A 21,617-nucleotide genomic window follows, 5' to 3' on the forward strand; every position below is an offset into this window, starting at 1 on the left:
CCCAGTTCTATGCATCAGACAGCGCTTTGCACCTTGCTGGCCAGGGAGAAATGATGACTGTATGGAACATATGTGAATGGAAAGTACACAGAGGAAGACTGTGTTTTGCTCAGAGGTGAAAAGCAGCACCAGGTTGGAGCAATTCTGCTTTCCAGGCTAGAGCACTGAACCAGGTTCCCAGCGTTAGCAGCAAAGCTCAGGGCAGCACTTCAGTGAGGATGATGACAAGATCTTTCCTCCAGCTGACAGGAGAGGATCCAGTAAAGGTATTAGCGAGAAGGACAGGCATGCACTGACAGTGCAGCTGGAGAGGGCTATGAGGTTACTATCTCTCTGTGAGAGACAGTTACTGACCCCTTTCATATTTGCTTAAACAGCAGTGAGAAATGACAAAAGCATTTTTTTCACTCTGCTTTAAAGTCAGGCTAGGAGCACACATATGGCCAGCTCAGCAGAGAGTCAGCACCTTCAGAAACCTTTCCGTCTAAATCAGATGTGTGATAGAGAGCCCCAGGCTACAGTCTCTTTCTTTCCAAGTTCTCTAACACCTCACACTAGAACTCTGCTAGTTCTTTCTTGCAAAATAGCCTCTCCAGGTGCCCTGACAGAGACAACCCTGAGCAAGAAGGAATTGGTCTGGCCCAGATAAGCCTCATTAAAGGACTGTTCTTACTGAATCAGAGCTGTCCAGGAAAGGTGGAAGTGACAGCTAAATTCCTACTACTTAGGAAAAATCTTTCTTTCTCCTTTGTGCACACAGACACTTTCATAGACTAGAAAGCTACAGGAAGCCAGGCAATAGGCCCAATTTTCCCTTCACTTCACAAAACACCTTTAAGGAACAAACCCAATGACTCAGGCATTTTCTCCCTTTAAAGAGGGCAGAGGTATGCAATACGGGCCAGATTTACAGGTTCAAGGCAGAATCCAGCCTGCTTCAGTTGGGGACCAGAAAAGCCTAAAACATCTGCAGGTGCTGGTGCTGAGTACACAGGGGCAGTCAGCACCTGAGATCAACTCAGAACAAGTTCTTCCTCACACGTGAAGCAGTTTGGGAGCAGAATACATTTTCTAAAGCTAGTGTAATTCAGCACAGTTCACAAGTCTCCCATGACTGCAGGCATGCAGCCTGTCTGGCTCAGGTAACCATGCCAGGCTCTCGATTACCTTTGTGTTTATTCAAGTAGTATTTGAGCTCCCACTGGGTTGCCAGGATATTGAAGTAACGAGGCTGTTCAAAGAAGTGCAGGTACCGCATGGAGATGTGGGTAGGAAACACCCGCTCAAACTGCCCGCGCCGGGAATACTCATCCTCTGTCTCCACTAGGATGCGAACATCATCTGGGGTCAGGATGTCCAAGACAGAAGAATAAAAATCCTGCAGACAAGAGCATCCCAGGTTCAGAAGAAGTGAACTATGCTTTGCCAGTCCCCCTTTGCACCTCCTCAATCTCCAAACCCTTTCAGGCAGAGATGTTTGTGCGCCTGGGACCTTTGGGACACAGACAACACAGGGAGAATAAAGAAATTTAGGCTCAGTGGTGACATCCAGGCTGCACAGAGCTGAAGAGATCCCCAGCTCTGCAGCCCTATCTCTTACAGACACTGCCAGCTTGCACACAAGACAAGTGTCCCTGCTACCTTGCACAGAGTCAGCAGGCAAACGCTATGAGAGTTGCACAGCATCATACAGAGGAACAGGCAGTGCTCAGACCCTGTTTGGGGACCAGCAGGTAATGTGCCCTTCAGCATAGGTCCATTTCAAAGCAAAGAGAAGTCAGAGCAGCAGCAGTTTAAGCAAACCTGTCTTATTTCTGACCATGTGTCTTGTAACCCACTGGAGCCCAAATGGTCCCCATCATCTGGCTGTCCCCAAAGCGGGGCACAATCTGAAAAGGAGCAAGGAATATACATATGGGACTGGTTGGGACAGTGGCTTGGCAGGATGGTGCAAGTATCAGAGGAGATGGTATCATACCTGGTCAGGCACCTTCTGTGTCAAGTAATATGCTCTCTTCATCTTCTCTGCTGTGAAAAGCTCAGAGGCTGACTTGGGCTTCTCCTTCACAGCACTGCCCAGACTGAGGACATAAGAAGATCCAGTAGAGTATTTATGCAGACAAGGCAGAGTCCTGCCATTGCAGGGCTGTTCTCAGCAACTTCTGTGTGAGCACTGACACCCTCAGGAAGATGCTGTGGAGAACAGAATGCTTTCTCCACGGATTTTGTTAATTCTGAGGTCAGTGAAGCACCCCCAGCCTTATGCCTCAGCATAGGACCCTGGGAGAATGCGGGCAGGGGAAAAGACAGGGCCCTACCAGTCCCTCACTAAGGCACTACAGCATTCCTTCATCCAAAAGGTGAAGGATCACCTCACACCCAGGTAGAAGGCAGAAAGGCCAAAGACACAACACAAACTAATATGGAGCACTTGAACCCTGGCAGGATCTCAGATTTACATTCCCCCTGGAACACAGCTTTCTAACTCTAAACACAGGCCTGGATTCAGTACTAGGAAGGAGAGATCTGCTGGCTCAAAAACTTCTTGCCACATTCAAGAACTCAAATTCATCTCCAGTTCCACATGCTGCAGCAAATTCTGGCCTTTTGTAAGATCTGACCAGCAACTGTCTAAACTATTCTAAGCACTCAATTGAACCATTTTCAGACGCCAGAGTCTGGGAGATACTTGTCCAATACCTTTTAACACTTGTATCCACACAACTGAAGTTGTTCAGCTGATGCAAAAATAGTTAGTAGTGTACAGATCAAAACAGTGAAAGCAGATCCCCAAGGTTGTGCTGCACGGTGCTCAGGAAGCACACCAAAATCTACTAAAATTATGCCCATATTAAAAAAAAAAAAAAAAAAAAAGAAAAATCCTTTCATATCCTTCCTAGGACAGGAGATACTGTTAAGCAAGCTTTCCCTGGACACAGGAACTCCAATAATGCATGATCTGAACCATGTTAAGGAGCTGATTAATTCCCAGCAGGTCCCTACGAGGACACCTGCCCTTCAGCACCTCTGCTGCAAGCTGCAAACGAGCGTGTGATCAAAGCGCCGCAGATGAGCTGGCGAGAACTCCCCGGGCTGGAACGGGCCCGCGCTTGAGGCTTCTCCCTTTGCTGAGGGCACTGGGCAGGCAGATAGCGAGATAGATGGCCATCTGCCTACGCGTCCATCACCATGTGCTGATGCTCATCTCGACAAGCAGCCCCTTCGGTGAGCCACAGCCAGCAGCCACCCTACTGCAGGGAACAGGACTGGTTCCCCCTCCCCCCCACTGTCAGGTCTGAAACCAGTAAAAGCCCAAGCTGTGAACATAGAAACGCAGAAGCAACAGAGACCTTCCAGCAGTGCCTGGGCGGACAGTGCTCAGAAATGAGCCTTACGTAAGAAAAAGTCATGCTGGCTGCAAGTCAGACTGTGCACACCCACACCCATGGGTCTACAGCCTCTGGCACCCACAGTCCTGCCTAAGGAACAAGGATCTCTGTCCTTTGCAAAATAACAGCTGCTCAACTTGCTCAAGGAGGCAGCAAGGCAGCCCTGGGGGACGGGATAAGTGGATCCAGCCCCAACACAGCCAGCCCTCTGACCACATGGAGAGGCAGTGCGGCTCAGCATCGTATTAGTTCTGGCAGGGGGAAGAAGGAGAAGGCATGACATGACTAACCGCAGAGCAAGCACAAATGGCTCTGGCCTCTCTTCCAATTATGGACTCACAGATCCGGCACAATCCTTCTACCTTGAAGAGATTGCAGGAACCAGATACTCAGGCAATTAAGTCCCTCAGACCCATAGCTAAAGTTCCAGCAAACACAGGCTCTCCACAGCACAGAAACCAGCATTTACTGTGCTGAAAGCAGCCCCCCAAAATGAAACCCTCAAGAGAAAAGCCCACCTTGCCCCACAGCCCTGTCAGAGAAGTGGGCTGACCTGGTGGTAGAGCTGCTTCCAGTTCCTGGCCTTGAGGCTATATCGCCCACACTGGGCAGAACGAAGCCAGCGAGGTTGAGGAGGTCCCGGATCATCTGGCCCTTGATGCTCACATCCAGAGGGGAGTTTGAGTGGAGGCTGCAGGAGGGAAGCACGGTGTGCTACAGTGGAGCTGCTGAGCCCCACAGCACTGAGATCACTCTGTGGGTTAATAGCAACTAGGTACAAAAACCAATGTGTCCCTTGCCTCATGACGGACATTACAGCCACGAGACAGTCAGAAAAATCCTGAAATGGCTCTTTGTATGGGGCCTCCCTACAAGAAACATTTCATTTCTCTTCTCCCTCCCAGAGGGAGGTTGGAAATCAGCAAATCCAGCTCCAGAGTGCTGTCTGGGATCACAGCTCTGCACCCGATTCATGCCCATCCATCTGGGCAGGTGGGAGAGGCTGTGCTCACACACACTTCAGCTCCCAGCCCTGCCTGTGAAACCGAGACTGGTACACAAGGCATTGGAGTCACTGATCACTTCGGCCCACGCAAAGAAGAAATCTCTGCCATCATCCATTTGCTACATGACACATCCCTCCTTGGCCTTCCTTTTTAACATATTCTTCCCTCGTTATAACTAGAATGTGCCCAACAAAGGTTTCTGAGCTGTGGAAAGATGTTGCTTTTGCAGCACGGAGGACTTTGGCTCCTGCAATCTGCAGGGGGAGGCTTCAAAGCCCAGAGCCTTTCAGCACACAGTGCAGGGGACATCACAGGCCAAATTCACTTTGTGGTAAAAGAAAGGCCATTATCCACCCTGCTCTGGCTCAGAGAGAGATTTCAGAGGAGGAACTGCTTTACCTGGGGGAAATGTTGACCTCTAAGATCCAGGGCTTGAGATTTTCATCCAGCATGATATCAAACCCAAACAGCTCATGGCAACAATATGGGCGCCGCACATACATCTTCACCAGGCTGTTCACATAGGGCTCAGATCTGCAAGCCAAGGAAGAAAGTTTTTCTCCAACTGCCAGACAACAGAGATCTGACTGTTTACAGCACACTGCTGGTTCTGAGAGCATACGTGGCCACTTGCTGTGGGAACACATGGGCTGAGAGGCCAATGCAAGCAGTGAGACCTACTGCTGCACCATATATGGATCCAGCATCAGATCCTGAGCATCCCCAGTTGCAGCTGCCCGCAGCCTCTGGCTGCAGGATCCACCTCTGAACACAAAATTCTTCCAGCAGCAGGGAACCTTTCTTCTCAGGTGCCCTGCCCAAGCAGCGGGGCAGGAAGCAAGCTGGGCAGAGGTGCTGGGTACTCTGTACCCTCCTAGCCTCCCCCCTTGCACTGCAGGCAGACCCAGGAAATTTAAGGGCAAAGCAGCTTCTCAGCTGTTGACACAAAAAAGGCCCCATCTCACAAAACGAACACACACCCATGGGCTGTTCAGCACTGGCAGAGTGAGACAAGCCCAACACAGATCAGGGTGTCCAAAGCTCCATCTAGAGCCAGGATCTTGACCCACTTCTATTTACCCCTGCTTAAGAAACAGAATGAATGGAAGGATTTAGAGAGAAATACTGAAGCTGACACAGGACTGGATAGCCAGAGGTGCCAGGGTGCAATGCTGCAGCCAGGCAAAGGGCAAGGGGTGCCAGGACTCACGCAATGATGGTTTTAATAACGATGTCTTTAATCTTCTCCCAGATGGCCTCACTATTAATTCCCTTCTGGGTCAGGTAAGTCCAGAGTGCTTTGAGAGCCCTGGGAGAAAGAAAGCAAAGGAGATAGTTTTGTAGCCCCTTGCTGCCCAGCACAGCACTGCTACAGGAGCAAAAACAGAGGGAGTCTTGACAAAGCTCTCCCCTGACAGCAAGCAAGGGTGCATCTCCCACCTTTTCCAAGCACAGCCATCCTTCTGCGAGTCCCCAAACCACTCAACTTTTGGCTGCTGCCCTCCCCATCCTGGCCCCTGACCTTGCAAGGCCAAGCCACCAGAAACATAAATCTGTCCTAGACTTGTCCCAGCATTGGAGTATCAGGTCCCAAATTAGCACAAGCAGGGTATGTCAGCCCCAGATTTGCTCTTCCCCCACCCTCCGTGTCCTCAACAAACCTCCCCTTTCTGCAAGCTTTCCCCATGAGCACTGCAAAGCAGCTCAGCAGGAATCCATCAAGGCCCCCATAAATCTTTTATCTAGAGCCATTTCACTGAGGTTTGAGGGAAGGCAGAGGGAGGAAAAGAAAAATCAGGAGAAAATGATGGTGGGGGGGGAGTGTCTCAGCTTTTATAGGAGTTTCCCACACCACACCAAGTGCTGCTAGCTGCCCTGACACTGAGCCAAGGATGCTCAGATGTTGTTCAAATGAGACCATGTGGCTAATGGCCAGGAATCCAAAGGTCACGCTTCCTGCATACAAGATGGAGTTGATTACAGCCACTCATCTTTAATGTGGGAGCAGCCAGCTTTGACTTGCCTGGCGATACTGAAAATCCACAGAATCCCACCACCATGGGATTTCAAGTGCCAGGGGACAGCAGACTCTTCCCAGTGGAGGAAGAGACAACTGCACAGCAAGTCCAAGCCATCGAAAGCAAGCCTATTACAGCAAACTACCTTCTGCAGCCCCCTTTGAAGTGAAATAGCCCAGCCGCAGGTCCATGAATTGAGAAATCTATCCCACACTATTTTTAAAAGAGTTTAAACACTACCACAGAATGAGGGATAAGTGCCTGGGGATTTGGGCCAGTCTGCCAATGGACAGCAGGGAACAGAACCCCTGCAAGACTGCAGCCCTCTTCTGAGGCAACTAGAAATAGCACTGCTGCTCCTCAGTGCTCTGTACCATTCACACCACTAGCACACAAATTATCAGTTCTGCACCAGAATTGTCGCTTTCTCCAGCTCCATTGGGAAGTCAGGGGTGAAATGGCAAGAAGCTCCCGTCTAGCCAGCTTATGTATCAGAACTGTCAATTAAAGTTCTAATAGCGAAATCAGACTCAGGTTTAACCACATTCCATCAACTCCCAACTAGGGCAAGAGAATGAATGCACACAGATGAGAGTAGTGTTTGAATCAGAGAACAGTACAGGCATTGGCAGGGCGGGATGCAACCAAAGTAGTAATGGATAGGAGAGTCACAAGCCAGGGAGAAGCCAGAGTAGTCTCCAGGGTAAACCACAGAAGTGGCAGCTTCCCCAGGATGACCTGGCCTGAGGCAGGGAACACAGGGCCCAGGGCTGCCTGCTGATCATGTGTGGGAGGTGCTGGTCTCCTGGAAGATAAAGGCGGTTACCAGCAGGTAAACCTGAAGGTATCACCAACTGGACAGGGAAGATCTCCAGTGAGCCATGGGCAGAATCCAGATTCTGCTGATGCTAACCTACACAAAAGTCACTCTGCTCCCTCTGTGCCTCAGCTTCCCCATGCAGGAACAGACAATACTGGAAGTACCTTCAACCTTTCAACAGAAGTACTGAAAAAGCAGCTGACTTAACAGTGACAAGACAGAGTTGGCCCTGTGCCCTGAAAGCCCCTGCAGCACCTACCATTTGTGTCCCTGACAAGCAGTCTCATCCGAGTTGGACTTGTACTCTGTATTCTTCTTGTTCACACTGTAGTTGGTCAAGTGCATGAACTTGTTGCTGAGGCTCTTCATCGAGGAGGAGTACCTGGAGGAGGTAAGAGGAGCACAAGCAGTCTGAGCTTGAACTGGTTGCCCCAAGGCCCACAAGGCAGGCAGATTTTCTGTTCTCATCTAGGACACTACCTCTCCTCTTGGTCACCCATAAGCCTTGCTGCCTTCCCCAGGGTGCTTGGAGCAAGGTGCTCCTCCATGATCTCTATCGCTGTTGGCCCAGGGCTGATGGGACAAAGCATGAAGCATGCATGGAGCACACTGCCTTGGGGCAGAGGCATGCAATCTCCCCTCGCAGCATGGCTTTAAGAAAAGACCAAAACACCAGTGAGCAAAAGTGCTGACAGAACTGTAACAGCCCATGGTCAACACTGGAAGAAACATGCCAGCTTCTGGTATACCAGTTCTTACCCAGCGTGAAGCACAGACAGCATATTTCAAGAATTGCTTTACATTGAGCTGATCTTGCTTTAGGAAAGGTGGATGAACTAAGCATCCTCTTGCCTTCCTTTTCAACACTACCACCCAGAACAGTCCCACATTTCCAAACTGCTTTCTCAGCAGGGAAGCTAGAGCTCCATATATGGAGTGACTGCCTCCTGCCCCAGCCTAGGCTAGTAACACAGCCACACATGGCCCAGCACTGGGCAGCCCTCCTGCTGCCCAGAACTGCTCTCCTCACTCAACCTACTTGCAGCTAGCAAAGCGAACCAGTCCATCCTTGAACAGGTAGACCCTGAGGGGATCGTAGCAAGTGACATAAACGTAGATCCTCAGGTCAAACTTGCTCCCGCCAATGAGGTAGGGTTTGTGCAGATATCTGCAAATGGAATGAGGCAGCAGGAAAGGGTTATGTCGTCTCTATGCAGGAACGTCTCTAGCCCCTATGACAGAAGGCTGGGCACAAGCAGTGATCAATTCAGAGAGCAGGTGAAGCCCTTTGGACAGTGTTTCCAAGTTAAGAGCATCACAGTCCAAATGAGAGAGACAGAAGCTTTCCCATATACAGGGGAGACCCTGCGGCATGCGAACAGTATTCCTTCCTGCTCAGTCCCATGTTGAAGAGATTTTTTTCCAGGTCTGAGGCACAGAAGTTTCTCTACAAAACTGACTGCAAAATTCAGGAACATCTAAGGCATGCAGTGGGCCACAAACTCCCAGATGGCTTGGTTTAGTGAGCAGAAACAGCTGGAAATATTCACCCAAATCACTTGATTATTCACCCCCTCCCTGACCCAAAAGTAGTTCATGATTTTCAATGGGAAAGCCTTTCACTTACACAGGAAGGAGACAGAGAGAACAGACAAATCAATACAGGAACTCCCAGCCTGCCCAACACCAGGCAGCTTTTCCTGCCCTTACAAGAACTTCCCCGAAAGTAGTCACTAAAATCAAGATGAGCTATTTCACTTTTCTGCAAAAGGGGAAGGAGATTCTGAAAATCTTATTGAGGAAGACAGGAAAACCCTTTGACCAATTTCCATGCACATGGAGGCTGTTACTGTCTAGTTCTAATTTGGATAAGAACAAATCTTTGAGAATTCCCACCTCTTCCCCTAGGACTTCTGCCTCCAGTGTGATTGCAGGCACTGGAGAAAGTTCACTTGCCTCCAAAGATATCAAACCCCAGAATAAAAAGCAGTGGGAGAGGAATCACAGCAGAGCTGAAGTTGGATCATCTGCCAGACAGAAGCTGCTCCAGAAAGCCTATGAAGTCAGCCTAAGAGCCGTTTTGTACATGAGACCTCTAAAGTCTGTGCAGAGACAGCAGCTCTTCTGTAGCTCCAATTGCAGCTGATGGAGCCAGACCTCTGACAGCAGTGTTATGCTCAAGCAACAGAGAAATTTCCAGAAGCAAATCAGATCTTGCTGCCTAGATCTGGCCAGAGAGAGATGAGACACTAGGGGACCCCAGCCTGGCTGCCCATCTTGCTTTCCTTCACTCACCTCTGCACCAGCAGCGGTCTCCTTTTGGGGAGCTGGCTCCATTTGTGGATGACCTGGATGCCAATGCCTCTTGCTGATGCTGGCTATGAGACACAAACAAGAGGGGATCACATCCTCTCTCTACAGCTGCATCAGGACAGGGGACTGAACTCTGCTTTGCTCTTACTGGTTTCACAATCCATTTCTGGCGGCTAGCTCCCTCCTCCCATGCCTTCCTCAGCAGCTTTATGTCCTGGGGCAGGATGAAGGACTGGGGGAAGAAGTTAAACTCCTTCTTCCCATAGCGATTCTGCATCTTCAACAGGTTGCGCCACAGACGGTCCTTTCTCCCAATTTGAAATGAACCAGGGAAGTGGTTTAGCTGGAAAGGAACAGAGATCCTGTGAGATCTCCCCACCTGTCCTCATCTCCTTGTCTCCCCTTGCTGCTCCACGGCCATGGGATACATCCTTGGTGAAACCACCTGCCCAGGGCAGGGTAACACTCCTCCTTGATCCTCTCTCAGGACTGCATGAGGGCAGGACCCACCTGGTCTTGAAGCTTTGCAGTGACAAACACCTACACAGTGCCCTACACTGGCTACAGAGCCAGCAGCTGCAGTCAGGTCACCTCCGATGTCTCATCAGCACCTGGGCACTAACCCTCAGCCTTTCAGCTTCCTTTGGATGGGATTTTTTGCAGTATCCTCTACCACAGTAGTTTGCCTGCTTGCTTCTAAACTGGGTGCCAGAGCTCCATCCAACTCAATGCATCACAAATACCACGGACAGAAAGATGACACGCTAAGACAGGGACAGGGCTGGAGGCTGCTAGCTTCCAAACTCGGATGCTGTCTCAAGACTGTTCAGTTTGGAGCATCACTTCTCCAGGAAGAACGTGCATGTGTGATACATAACAAACCTCGGGACCCTCAAGTGTTCCCCAAGCATATGTCACCCCCACACTTTTTGTGGCCTGAGTTAAACACCCAGCCTCTGGCTGTGCTGGTGGAGAGGGCACTGGCCCCACCTGGTCACTACTGCTCAGTTTTACTAGAGAAAATACTGCTTTAGACAATGTTAACTGGATTTAGTTGAGCTCACAGGTGAACACAGCTTGGCTACAGCCTCAGTCCACAAGAGTCTCCACACACAGGAGATGCTCACACTGCTCCTGGCTATGCCCATCTGTCGGGCTCACTTCCCAGCACAGGAACACCAGCTGCCACGCTGTGACGGGGGACTCTGCAAAGGCAGCCTGCACAGCAGACGCCTGGCCCTGAAGAGAGGGGCACTCAAACTATTCCCAACATGCTCCATGTGCACGTGAGTGAGGCCAGCCCAAAACATCCCCTACCTTCTGGTGCTCCCTGATGGCTCGGAAGCTGGGTGATTTCATGTGGTGGCCCCAGCAGCCCAGCCAGTCATTGCTTTCTGCAGGAAAGACAGAAAAGTCTGCGATCAAGCACACTGCCCCCCACAATACCTTCTCAACCCAGGAGCAGCCCACTTCCTGGGGTTAGCAGAAGCGTGCCATGGATACTGTGTGGTGAAAACACAAAGCAATCATACCAGCAAAGGTAATAAACCAAGGGATATCACTGTGATCCAGTTTACTACTCGGTTCATAGCCCTGCAAACATGACTGGTGCAGGGGACTGAGCAGGCACAATGTCAAAGGAATAATTTCAATCCCCCAGCAAAGTCAGCAGAGCACCCTTAAGTCCCTGTTTTACAGCAGGTGAATGAAGCAGTGAGCCTCAGAGCACTGGGAGGTGTAGGATTGCAGGACTTCCTAACGCTTGCTCTGCCCTGCTATACTCCCCCCCTTTCCAAAGGAAAAAAAAAAAAGAAAAAAAACGAAAAAAAATCAACTGAGCAGATGCATACAGGAGCCCCGTAGGTACTGTTGGGAGGCCACATGCCATGGTACGGACCCAAGCTCTGAAAGCTCAGTGCTACCCCAGCTCCCTCTCTTTCATGTCTATTTAGCAGCAAGATCCCAACCCTGACAGAGCTCCCCAACTACAGTCAGAGAGAAGGATGGCATCTCCCTCCACACTAGGTGACCACAGGGACAAGGGACAGCTGTGCAGGGTTGGCACTGGGCAAATGTCAGCTTCAGAGTGGCAGCACCACCTAGAGGCACAGCCTAAATAAGACAGAGCACACCCACATGCCACCCTCACTGCCCTGGGCCAGATCCGACAGCCCCCAGTTGTATCCTTGCTGCCTATGCCAGAGACAAGCCAAGATGGAGACTGGGCACTGCCAGGACCCTCGGGGCTTGGAGACCACAGGTCAAACACGCAGAGACATGGGAACCCAGTGTCCTGCAGTGACCAGCCTGTACTGCTCCTGTTCTGCTCTTTGCAGGCACCCTTCCTTCTTTCACCCATGGGCTGGAAGCAGTGGAGGACACAACAAATCTCATGCTGCCAGCCTCCAACAACTTACTCTTGCTGACTCTGAAGTGGGACCTGCTAATGGTTTGCTTCACTATGTTTGGTGTGATTGTGCTCATTTTCCATCGCAGCAGCTTCCTCTGTTCCCAAGGCAGCTTTTCCACTAGGAAGGCAAAGAGTTAAGGACAGAAGGAAAACAAGCATAACACCCTGATGTTTCTATAGCTGAACCCATCCTGAACATATGCATGAGCATTTGTAGGCCATGGGACACAGCAGAAGCCCCATCCAAGGATCAGGCAGCCCAGAATGGCATGTATGTGTTCCTGCTGGAAACCTGGGACCTGCTCTCACCCAGAGCAATTCCCATGTTTTGGTACAAGAGTCATGAACCATTCAGGCCTGAAGAGAGGCCAGGGCTTCAGAGGGCAGTATGTAACCCCCTTAACAGAACTAGAATGGAGCAGAAGATCCCACAACTGGGGGAGATCCAGTATCCTGAACCATTCATTCATCCCCTGCCCAATGCTGCTGCAAATGCTGTTCTTGGTCATACCTGTCTCAGCAGCCTCACTCATGCTCCAGGCTGCAGGAGCCACCATAATTTTACTCTGCCCTTTGGTTTCACAGTGGTGCTGGGTCACGTGGTGCATGGAAGTGGTGCATGGAAGGGGTGAAGGGGAGCTGCCAGCTCCTGGCTGTGCACTGGCACTGCTGTTTGCTATTTACATTTATCCCACTGCAGGGAAGCAGACCCCAGCTCACCTCTCTCATCCCGAGTACTGAAGTAGATGGTTGGAGGCACATTAGGGAATAAACTGCAGACAAGAGCTGGTTTGGGCACCTGCTCCTGAGCCTCAGCTGGTGGGGTCAGGCACTTGATGCAGTTCCTAGGAGAGAAGAAGCAGTAGGCAGTTGGTTACAAGGTGAGAAGCAGCACAGGGAGCAAGCACAGAGCCAGGCCCAGTGCTTAGTGCCATCCCCTGGAGCACTCACACATACAGTCATGCAGGGGCCACTTTATGTCCCAGCATCCAGAAATTCACGTGTGCTCAGAAACCGAAGGCAGAAGCCGCTGCAGAGGCTTCAAGGTCAGCCCAGCCCTCAGCCCTCGCAGGAGATGTGGCCAACATCCCTTGGAGAACCCAGCCTTCCCCACTCCAGTAGGCATTTGACTGAAGCGCTGCTTCCCCACACCTGCCGTGGGAGATGCCTTGGGAGGCTCACTAGCCAAGCCCTGCCAGGAGATGTCGTTCCAACTCACGGTGTCTTGGCAGGCCATGCAGCATCCTGAGGTTCAACACTTGCTCACAGTAAGCCTTACTCATCTCCAAGTAAGTTACGACATGATGGAAGGCAACAAGTTGTTGAGCAGAGAGCAAGCCCAAGGTGGCCCTGGTGCACGAACAGCACAGTTGCAAGGACCAGCTCTCACTGCTGGATGGACAAGAACAGCTCCCCCAAAGGTGTGTCAGGAGTCACAGAGGCAGGGCCCAGATGACCCCATCACAGCCCCTCCTGCTGACCAATCCTCCCCAGAGAAACCCCCTTCCAAAGGCTAAAGAAAAATCCAGGCTCCAGGACTTATTTCTAGGATGCAAAGCTGAGACACAAGACCCTGGGGGGTGATTGAGATCTCTGGCCCAGGATCCCCCTGCTCCAATGCATCTGCAAGGCAATGACACTGCAAGATCCCAATTTAAGCCAGTAAACCTAACCCAGTGACTGGCAGTTGCAGTGAAATTGAGACCCCTGTTTTGCTGTGGTGGATGCACCCTCAGCATTATGCAGGCTGTAGGAAGAGAGGTAAGCTTTGGTTTCTAGGGTAATAAAAAAAAGTTCATTTTGGTTGGGAAGCCTATCTCTTTATCCACTCCACTCCCCTGTATGCTACAGCTGCCCTCTGTCATCAGGGATGGCAAAGATGGACAAGTTTGGACAAAGATACCACGCTGCAGTGCACAAATTACAGCTACTAACCTGGAAATAAGAGCCACAGAGCCATTGGGCGACAGACCAGCAACAGAGGAAGTGTCTGACTCACCTGCAGGAGGGGAAAGACTCAGGTTTGGTCTCCTTGGAGGGTGAACACATACAGAGTTAATCAGGGAGGAGAGGAAGACAATGATCCTGGAGACAGACCCTTCACAGCTGTCCCAAATCCTTGATCCCGAGTCTCACCCACATCTTGGTGGCATAAGACACAGGGCAGAGGGTGGAGCTGACAGCCCTGCACACAGGAGCTGGACAAGTATTGGAGCAGGATGACAGCAGACGCTAGTCTGTTCCCCAGTGGAGTCTGTGTAACTCCTCCCTGTGCTGCATCCAAAAGCAATTTAGCAGGAACCTCCAAGTCATCCCAAAATGATGTCAGGAATGTAAGACAGGGCACCATTTTCAGCTTTCCCAGCAAGACAAAAGCACTGCTACCCCAGAACACAGCCCTCGGCAAGTGCAGGAAGGCAGCTGTGCTCACACCTCACTCCCCGACACCCCTGCACTCCCCCACCTCAATAAGGCATGGGGCACAGCCCGCCTTGGGAAACCAGCACTCACTGTCCTCTTCCTCCTCCTCCTGGCTGCAGCTCTCATCCAAGCCATCAGGAAGTTCTTCCTCCGTATCCTCTTCGGGATGGCTCAGCTTCAGCGGCAACTGCCCAGCAGTGACACTGGGACAAACAACATCACACTTACAGGCAGCGGCCACATGCTTTCCCAGGCCAAAAGACCAAGAGCCCATGATGCAGTGTGTGATAGGTGAGCAGGGGAGGGACAGCACTGCCCTCCCTTGTGCTGGCATACAAGCATTCATCCCGAGCGCTAGTACAGCCCTTTGCAGTCAGTAAGATGCAGAGGACCTGGGCACCCCGTAAGAGAATATTTTCTGGAGCAGCAAGAGGGAAAGAGGCGCAGATCACCCTGCTGGGAGAGGGTGTCTGACGGTAGCACCACAGCAGCCATCAGCCCTGGCCACGCCTCCCTCAATGCTTTCCTGGCTGGAGGAAGATAAAGCCTCAGCACCCATGGAATCACACACTGTTACTGGCAATTCTGCTCTTAACTGTTGGTCACTATCCACAGATGGGCAGAAGAGCTGTCTTGTTCTGCAGCATCTTGTGGAGGTCACCTTCCCACCCTTTCATGCTCCTCATCTTCTGCCTCTGCATTTCTTCAAGGTATGATCCTTTCCCCCTTCCCAAGGACTGGGAAGGGAGCTGTGCCCCTGTGCCACCCAAATCTGCTGCCCCGCATCCCCCATCCTGCATCGCTTCCATGTTCTTTTATGCACTAAGGTCCCACATTTCCTACAGCCATCGTGTGCCTCTGCCCAGCAGAAGCCTTGCTGGAACTGGCTTGACAGTAGGCTTCACCTGAAATACATGTCCATTTGCAGAGATTTCCACAGCAAGCAGGGCTCCACAACCATGCAAGGAGTCAGCTAGAAGGGTGCCTCCCCTGGGCATCTGAGGTATTGTCAAGTCCCAAGTGCTGCCTTCTCAGTGCACAGGAAGCCAGGAGAAAGGTGGCTTCCAGTGGGAGAGCAGGAATGCTACAGGTGAGAGGGGAGCTGCAGAAAGAGCAGAGTCTGCTCCAGACTCCTTTCCTCTGCAGAAGGAAGGAAGGGCTGTGTTGCCACCACACAGCATTTCCATGTTGCATCAGAAAGAGCAGCCACACCAAGGAAGCTGGGGCTGAGGGAGAAGGTGGAAGAGCTTGGCACCACCCCATGAGCTAGTGTAAAGCTGGGAGTGGAAGGAAGGATCCCATAGCACCAGGATGCATCAAATGGGTTTTGCTCACAGATGCTGCCTGTGGCTGCCCTTACAGCCACTCCAGCAGTGCCTGTGGCACAGTCTCTCCCAGCTCACAACTTGCACAGACACGAAGGCCAGACCAGGCCAATGAATCTCACCACAGTCCCCCTCCTCCCCAATTGCTCTACTTACTCAAGCTTTCCTGGGAGCACAGCCTGGGAGCATTTCCCTTCTTTCTCCAGTTGGATGGTGGATATCCGAGTTGCTACTTCAGAGACAGCAGCAAGGTGTGGAGGCTCTGCTCTCACTGCCTGGTCTCCACTGTGCATGGTCAGTACATTCACAAGCTGGCAGTCAGTGCTGTGGTCGGGGGAGCCAGTGCGTGAGGCTAAGAGATGAACGCTGATCCGTTTAGTGCAGATGACGGCACCATCGGTGCCTATAAGGCTTGAGTTACCTTTAAGGCAATGGCTACCCATCTCCAGGTTCAGGGGGGCAATGGTTTCTTTTGGGGTGAGCTGTGCTATAATGTGTTGTCCCCACCGGCTCTTCCTATTGGACAGGCTGCCCATGTTCATAAGGCAAGAACTTCTGACTTCATGTCCAAAGCTGTTGCTCACAGTAACCTGTCCAGCTAGCTTCTGCACAGTCTCTGTGAGGCTGATCTCTGGCCTCTTGTCCTTTAAGCTCTGCAGTCTCCTTTCAGTATCCTCCAGTGGCCAAGAGCGACGGTCCTTCCTGAGGATCACACTGCTGGGCACAGATGTCAGGGAGGGGATGGTGGTTTGCTCTGAAACAAGGTTGCTGCTTTTCACTGCTCTGTTCACAAGGCTGCCAGGGGAGCAGTCCCCACCATCTCCGGAGTGGGGCCAGGAGACAGCAGTAAAGCTGTGGGTGTTCTTCAGTTTCTTGATCTCTGGTGACTGTGGCAAAGGCACTTGAGTATTGCTTGGCCGTAGGAAGGAGTTATTATGGAGCACTGGTCTGTATGAGCTGGAAGCCTGCTTACCTGAGCCAATGGCAGAGCCTTTTGCCTCAGGCCCAGAGCGCTCCTCAGCCAGTGCAGGCAACAGGCAGGGCTCCATCAGCAAGGAGGACATCACCCTTCCCGTGGCAGAGCTGGTGTCCTGGGAGCTTCGGAAAGGAAACCTGTAGGGCTTGGATCGGAGGCTGGAGTGCCGATAGAGCAGAGTGCTCCCACTGAGGTCCGGGCAGGGCTGGGCCAAGGGCAGGCTCGGGAGAGTGCTTTCACCAGGGTGCGTGTCACATAATGACGGTGGGTAAAAGAAGTAAGATTGCTGCGGACTGATCCCTGAGAGCAGCAGGCTGTGATCCTGGAAAGTACTCACATGTTTCCCCTCTATATTCCAGACAGGTTTCACCTGCTGCTGAGTGAGGTGATAGGCCCGGTGCTGCAGGACTCTCTCTGCCTGCGGGGTGCCTGACCCAAGTCTGAAGCTATTCTCCCGTTTGGGGCCTGGACTACTGCGTTCTGGCCCTGCAGAGGCCATGTAGAGCCATAGCACAGGAGGCGAACGCCAGCACAGAAGTAGTCAGTTGTTTACAGCATCTTTGCCGGCCTGCAACAAAGGAGACAGCACAAAAGGCACTGTTACCCTGGCAGAGCCCGTGTGGCGAAGCTCCCGGTCCCAGCAGGGGCAGGGGACAGCTCTGGGGTAAAGCAAGGGCTAGCGGGAAGAGAGTGGTTTCTCCCAGAGGCAGCCAGCCAAATCCTCTGTCTATGTTGTCTTTCAGGCAGGCCCTTGCCTCTGAGGCCTCAGTTTGGCTCCAAGCAAGACAGAGAGGCAGTATCCTGTCCAGCTGGAGGGCTCATAATGCCAGCAGGTCACTAATGTTGTATAGTCCTAGCCAAACAAAGGCAGTGAAGTTAAAGGCAAAGTCAGCCACGAAACTCAGCCACCACTCAAAGGCAACAGACAGCCCCAGGCAAGAGTCAGGACAGCTACCAGGATGAGAGAGCCTGCCAGCTGCTCCATCCCCGCAAAGGCATTCACACTTTCCCCTGCTCCCCAAACCTCACTACCCATTTATAGTAGAACAAAGCTGGCTATTTCTGCGGTCAAAATACAGGCTGGCCAAGTTGCACACAGACCACATGCTGCAGCCACAACTTCAGTAGTGTGACTTTTCCTTGCAGCCCAGCCGACTTGCTGGAGTGGAGCTGGCTGTGTGGACTGCCATCTGCCCCACCACCACCACCACAGGGCTCGAGGGCCAGGCCTAGCTCTGCTGCTGGATGGGGAAGAATACAAGCTGCTTTCCAGGCAAGATGAAAAAACACATTTCTCCACTTAGCTCCCGGAGGGTCTCCTGGGACTGGGCCCAATTCAAATAAAGAGCCCATATCTCACACGAAACCAAATGCAAGGAAGGACAACTTAACCTTACTTAGGCCCTGGGAAAAGTACTGTCCACACAAAAGCTTTTATTTTATAAATGAAAAGGACTCCTTGGCTGCCAGCCAGGGCTGCAAAGCAGCAATCACAAAACAGCAACTCTGGCTGCAAGGAGAGGCAGCTCGCCCGCCTGCTTCGGACCTGGCACGACAGCCAGAGCCCATTCACATGGGTTTGTCTCTCCAAAGTACTTTGCGCGCTCCACTGCCAGCTCTCCTGACTCCACTGCAAGCCCCCAAATGCCTGTTTGTTTGTTTTCCTAAAACCTCAGATCCAAAGGTCACACAATTATGTGAGAAGCTCAGCTCTTGCTTCTAAAAGGAAGAAGTTTCTTAATTTTGTGACCCTACAGAAAAGCTCGGAGAGAGCTGAGTGAATCTTAAACAGCTCAGGAACAGGAAGGCAAAATAGCAAGTAGGGCTATTCTAACAAAAAGTCTCATTACTTACAGCAGACTGGCAATACCATACCCATATTTCCTCTGAATAGCAATCCTACAGAAGAGTCTCTTGCAAGGAGCAACTGGCAGACCACAGAGCTGCACAGATGAAGCATCCTAAATCCTCCTAAAACCAGCTACTGCACCACACCTATAAGATCCTTCTGCCTGGGGAAAGGGAAAAAAGAAAACAAACCATGTGCCAGATATTTGTCTTGCTTTAACACATGCCTGGAGGGCCCCTGGATACTGCTGCGATAAGAATTTGTATCCTAAGCAGGCTGAATTACTGGCTTTCTTTTGCTTTGCACCTTTCAGCTCTCACAAGCTTGTACATTAAAAAGAAAGCATAAAAGAAAAAGGATAAGCAGAGCATCAACAACCACTTATTCTCTTAATTTTCTTGCAATACACACCTTTCCCATCTGGAAATCAAGGCTGGCCTGCAGCAGTTAAATGGTAGCTACTAGATGCTAGGGCTGCTGCACAGCACCACGACAGCAACTCAGGCCCACCGCAGGGACAGACTCGCACGCTGCACAGACATACACCCTGCAGAGACCTCCCAGCAAGCCTGAACTGCTGCAGGAACCCACAAGACCTGCTCAACTTGTGAATCAGGCCCCCAGTCTCCAGTGTGAGCTCAAATCAGGTCAGCAGCATCCCAATCAGATGCTGCCGGGGCTGCTGCACAAGGTAGGAACACCCCACGCAGGATCCTACAGGAGCGATACGCCCACAAGGAGAGCTCTGACCCTGCCAAGCTCTGCAAGGAGGCAGGGAGGGGGTCAGGTCTGCTCCATGCTGTACCACCCATGGCTGCACACATGCTGTGCTGTCCAGCTGCCCTTTCTCACTTCGGAAGGTTGCAGGGACGTCTCCGAGATCCTGCAAACCCAAGGACACTTTATTCAGCAGTGCTTCTGGCCTCTCTCTGCTCTTTGTGACCAGGGCACCAGCATAAAAAAGAGCTTGTTGCAGTCATGCTTTGAGATGCCTGGTGCTAACCTCGCTCAGAGGATGGGCTCTCTGCCCTGCTCAGCACCACCGCCAGGTACAAAGCTGAGCAGGGCGACAAGTGTCCGAATCTGACTGACATCCAGCCTTGTTCAGCTGCAAGGCCCTGCAGCATGTTATGGACAGGATACCCTCAGCTGCAAGTCATCTTGCACTGCTTATTAGCACTTGTACGGTCATGCCAAGCATTCCCGCAAAACCTGATGCTCCCAAGGAAGACTCAGAGGCATCTCGCTGCACAAGTCATGGGGCAGCTATATCCTTCTGCAAGCTGCAGCCCAAAAGGGCTCCAAACCCTCTGCAGCTATAGCAAGAGGCACAGCACTCTGCGTGGCCCCAGGAGTAGGAATCCCACGCACAGTGCAAAATTAAGCTGTAATGTGTTACCTGATCTGCACCCAGCAAACTCCGCAGTGTTGTGACATTCACAGCGATTAGCACAAAGCAAAGAGGCTGCAGCTCAGATGCCACAACCCGCACGGATCAAGTTTCCCCTTGGTAAATAAGTGACCTAAGCTTGGCTTCCACATACTGGCTCTCTGATGCACCCACACCACGAGCATACTTGAACCGCAAAGCGATCCTGGCAGAGCAGCAAGGGCAGATGTGAAAGAACAAAGCAAAAATAGGAGGGGGCCAATGAAAGTCCGCAATGTCCCCACCCACAGTTTGCTTTCACCGAGGACTCACCATGCCCTTTCCTAGCTTGGCCAATGCCTGTGCTCTCACCTGGCTACGAATGACCTTGCAACACTAGCCTCCAGTGAATATCACCCATATCTCCTCTCCTACAGGGCTTTACAGCTATGAATGAATCATCCTGCCATAAAAATAGAAGTGATTTGTCCTAATGAAGCTGTAACAAGGGACTTGAATCAGACAGCGGCATAGACGCAGCGGTACAATGCATGAGTAACAGCTATGCCAGCAGAAACCTTGTGTGGCCCTGCTCTAGAATAAGTGAAAACCGCAGCATCGATGTGCTAAGCATACAGGGTACCGCAGGGAGGCACCCAGGAGACGCCAACAGCGCTGCCAAAGCGGAGATGTGGCTGCCGCCGCCACCAACAGCTCAGCAGGAAAAGCAGCGGCTGGAAACCAACCCCACAGGGTGCTGAATTTTCCCCCCCACACCAGATCAGTTTTGCCACAGAGGGGCAGAAGCGGCTGGACTGGCACAGGGCAGGGGGTACAAGGAAAGCAGCAGCTGCAGAAGAAAAAGGCAGGGCTTTTCACACAGAGCTTCCACACGAGGGATTATGCCAACAGATAGTAACTGCCGCTGTTTCCCCATGGAGTCCCAAGACCTTAGAAAGCAAGGGCAGGAAAGATAAAAGGAAACAGAAAGTAGAGTATGGCAGAAGGGAGAAAAAGAAAGAAAAAAAAAAAAGTAAACCAGCAAGATCAGAAAACAACTCAGCAGGACCAGAGATAAAACCCCCAGGAATGGCACACCAACTCTCTCTCAAGCATTCTTGATACTAAGAGATTGCAGAAACGTGCTTCCTTATAGAGCCAAAAAGTTCAAACCAGGTAAACTCAGAGCACATTATTATCCACTTTACAGCAAAACTTCCCAGCAAGGAAGTACAAAGAGGAACAGGCCATGGGCAGCCCCAGGGAATACGCCTGCGAAGCAAAGAGCTTTCTAAGGCACAGCTTTGCTCCTTGCGCCAGCTGAAGGACAGAAGGAAGCATAGCATGATATGCCGTTCATCTCCCAGGAGGCTGTTTGGGAATTATGCCCATGTCCCCAAGGATGATGTGACATGCTAAGCATAACAGTGCCACTGACACACTGGTGCAGCAAAGAGAGGGGAGCTGGCTCAGCATGGCACAGGGTAGATCAGGATGTGCCAGGGCAGCAGCAATGGCTTAAGCGGTCCTTCCCCTCCCTGCCCTCGGCTCCTCACTCCTGCCCCAGCTCTGCTGTGCCAGCCTAGCCAGCTCTGATGGCTCACTGCAAACCAGCTCAGGGACCAGATCCTGACCTGGCCAGTTTTAACCTGGGTCTGGTTCCCCAGGAGGTCATGCAAGGAGGTGGGGGGCACCTAAACGAACTGGCAAGGACACACAG

At 51.6% G+C, this 21,617-nt stretch overlaps 1 protein-coding gene across 5 annotated transcripts in view; it reads right to left on the bottom strand.

Annotated features, from left to right (window-relative positions):
* TTLL4 (tubulin tyrosine ligase like 4) overlaps nucleotides 1-21,617 on the bottom strand; it is a 31,089-nt gene that overhangs the window by 3,889 nt on the left and 5,583 nt on the right. For 2 of the 5 annotated variants that reach the window (XM_067299186.1, XM_067299190.1), the window contains exons 2-16: nucleotides 15,860-17,247; nucleotides 14,469-14,581; nucleotides 13,893-13,956; nucleotides 12,678-12,802; nucleotides 11,965-12,075; nucleotides 10,865-10,941; nucleotides 9,696-9,890; nucleotides 9,530-9,612; nucleotides 8,274-8,402; nucleotides 7,494-7,616; nucleotides 5,607-5,705; nucleotides 4,796-4,930; nucleotides 3,943-4,080; nucleotides 1,979-2,081; nucleotides 1,168-1,378 (exon numbers count right to left, since the gene is read on the bottom strand). In XM_067299186.1, the coding sequence (XP_067155287.1) occupies nucleotides 1,168-1,378; nucleotides 1,979-2,081; nucleotides 3,943-4,080; nucleotides 4,796-4,930; nucleotides 5,607-5,705; nucleotides 7,494-7,616; nucleotides 8,274-8,402; nucleotides 9,530-9,612; nucleotides 9,696-9,890; nucleotides 10,865-10,941; nucleotides 11,965-12,075; nucleotides 12,678-12,802; nucleotides 13,893-13,956; nucleotides 14,469-14,581; nucleotides 15,860-17,178 (3,025 nt within the window). In that variant the 5' untranslated portion in view covers nucleotides 17,179-17,247. Of the gene's footprint in view, nucleotides 1-1,167; nucleotides 1,379-1,803; nucleotides 1,890-1,978; nucleotides 2,082-3,942; nucleotides 4,081-4,795; nucleotides 4,931-5,606; nucleotides 5,706-7,493; nucleotides 7,617-8,273; nucleotides 8,403-9,529; nucleotides 9,613-9,695; nucleotides 9,891-10,864; nucleotides 10,942-11,964; nucleotides 12,076-12,677; nucleotides 12,803-13,892; nucleotides 13,957-14,468; nucleotides 14,582-15,859; nucleotides 17,248-21,617 lie in introns of those variants that run through there. The other 3 variants (XM_067299191.1, XM_067299188.1, XM_067299189.1) reach the window with 3 other exon arrangements.

The sequence above is a fragment of the Apteryx mantelli genome, chromosome 6 (assembly GCF_036417845.1).
Source record: "Apteryx mantelli isolate bAptMan1 chromosome 6, bAptMan1.hap1, whole genome shotgun sequence".
NCBI lineage: Eukaryota > Metazoa > Chordata > Aves > Apterygiformes > Apterygidae > Apteryx > Apteryx mantelli.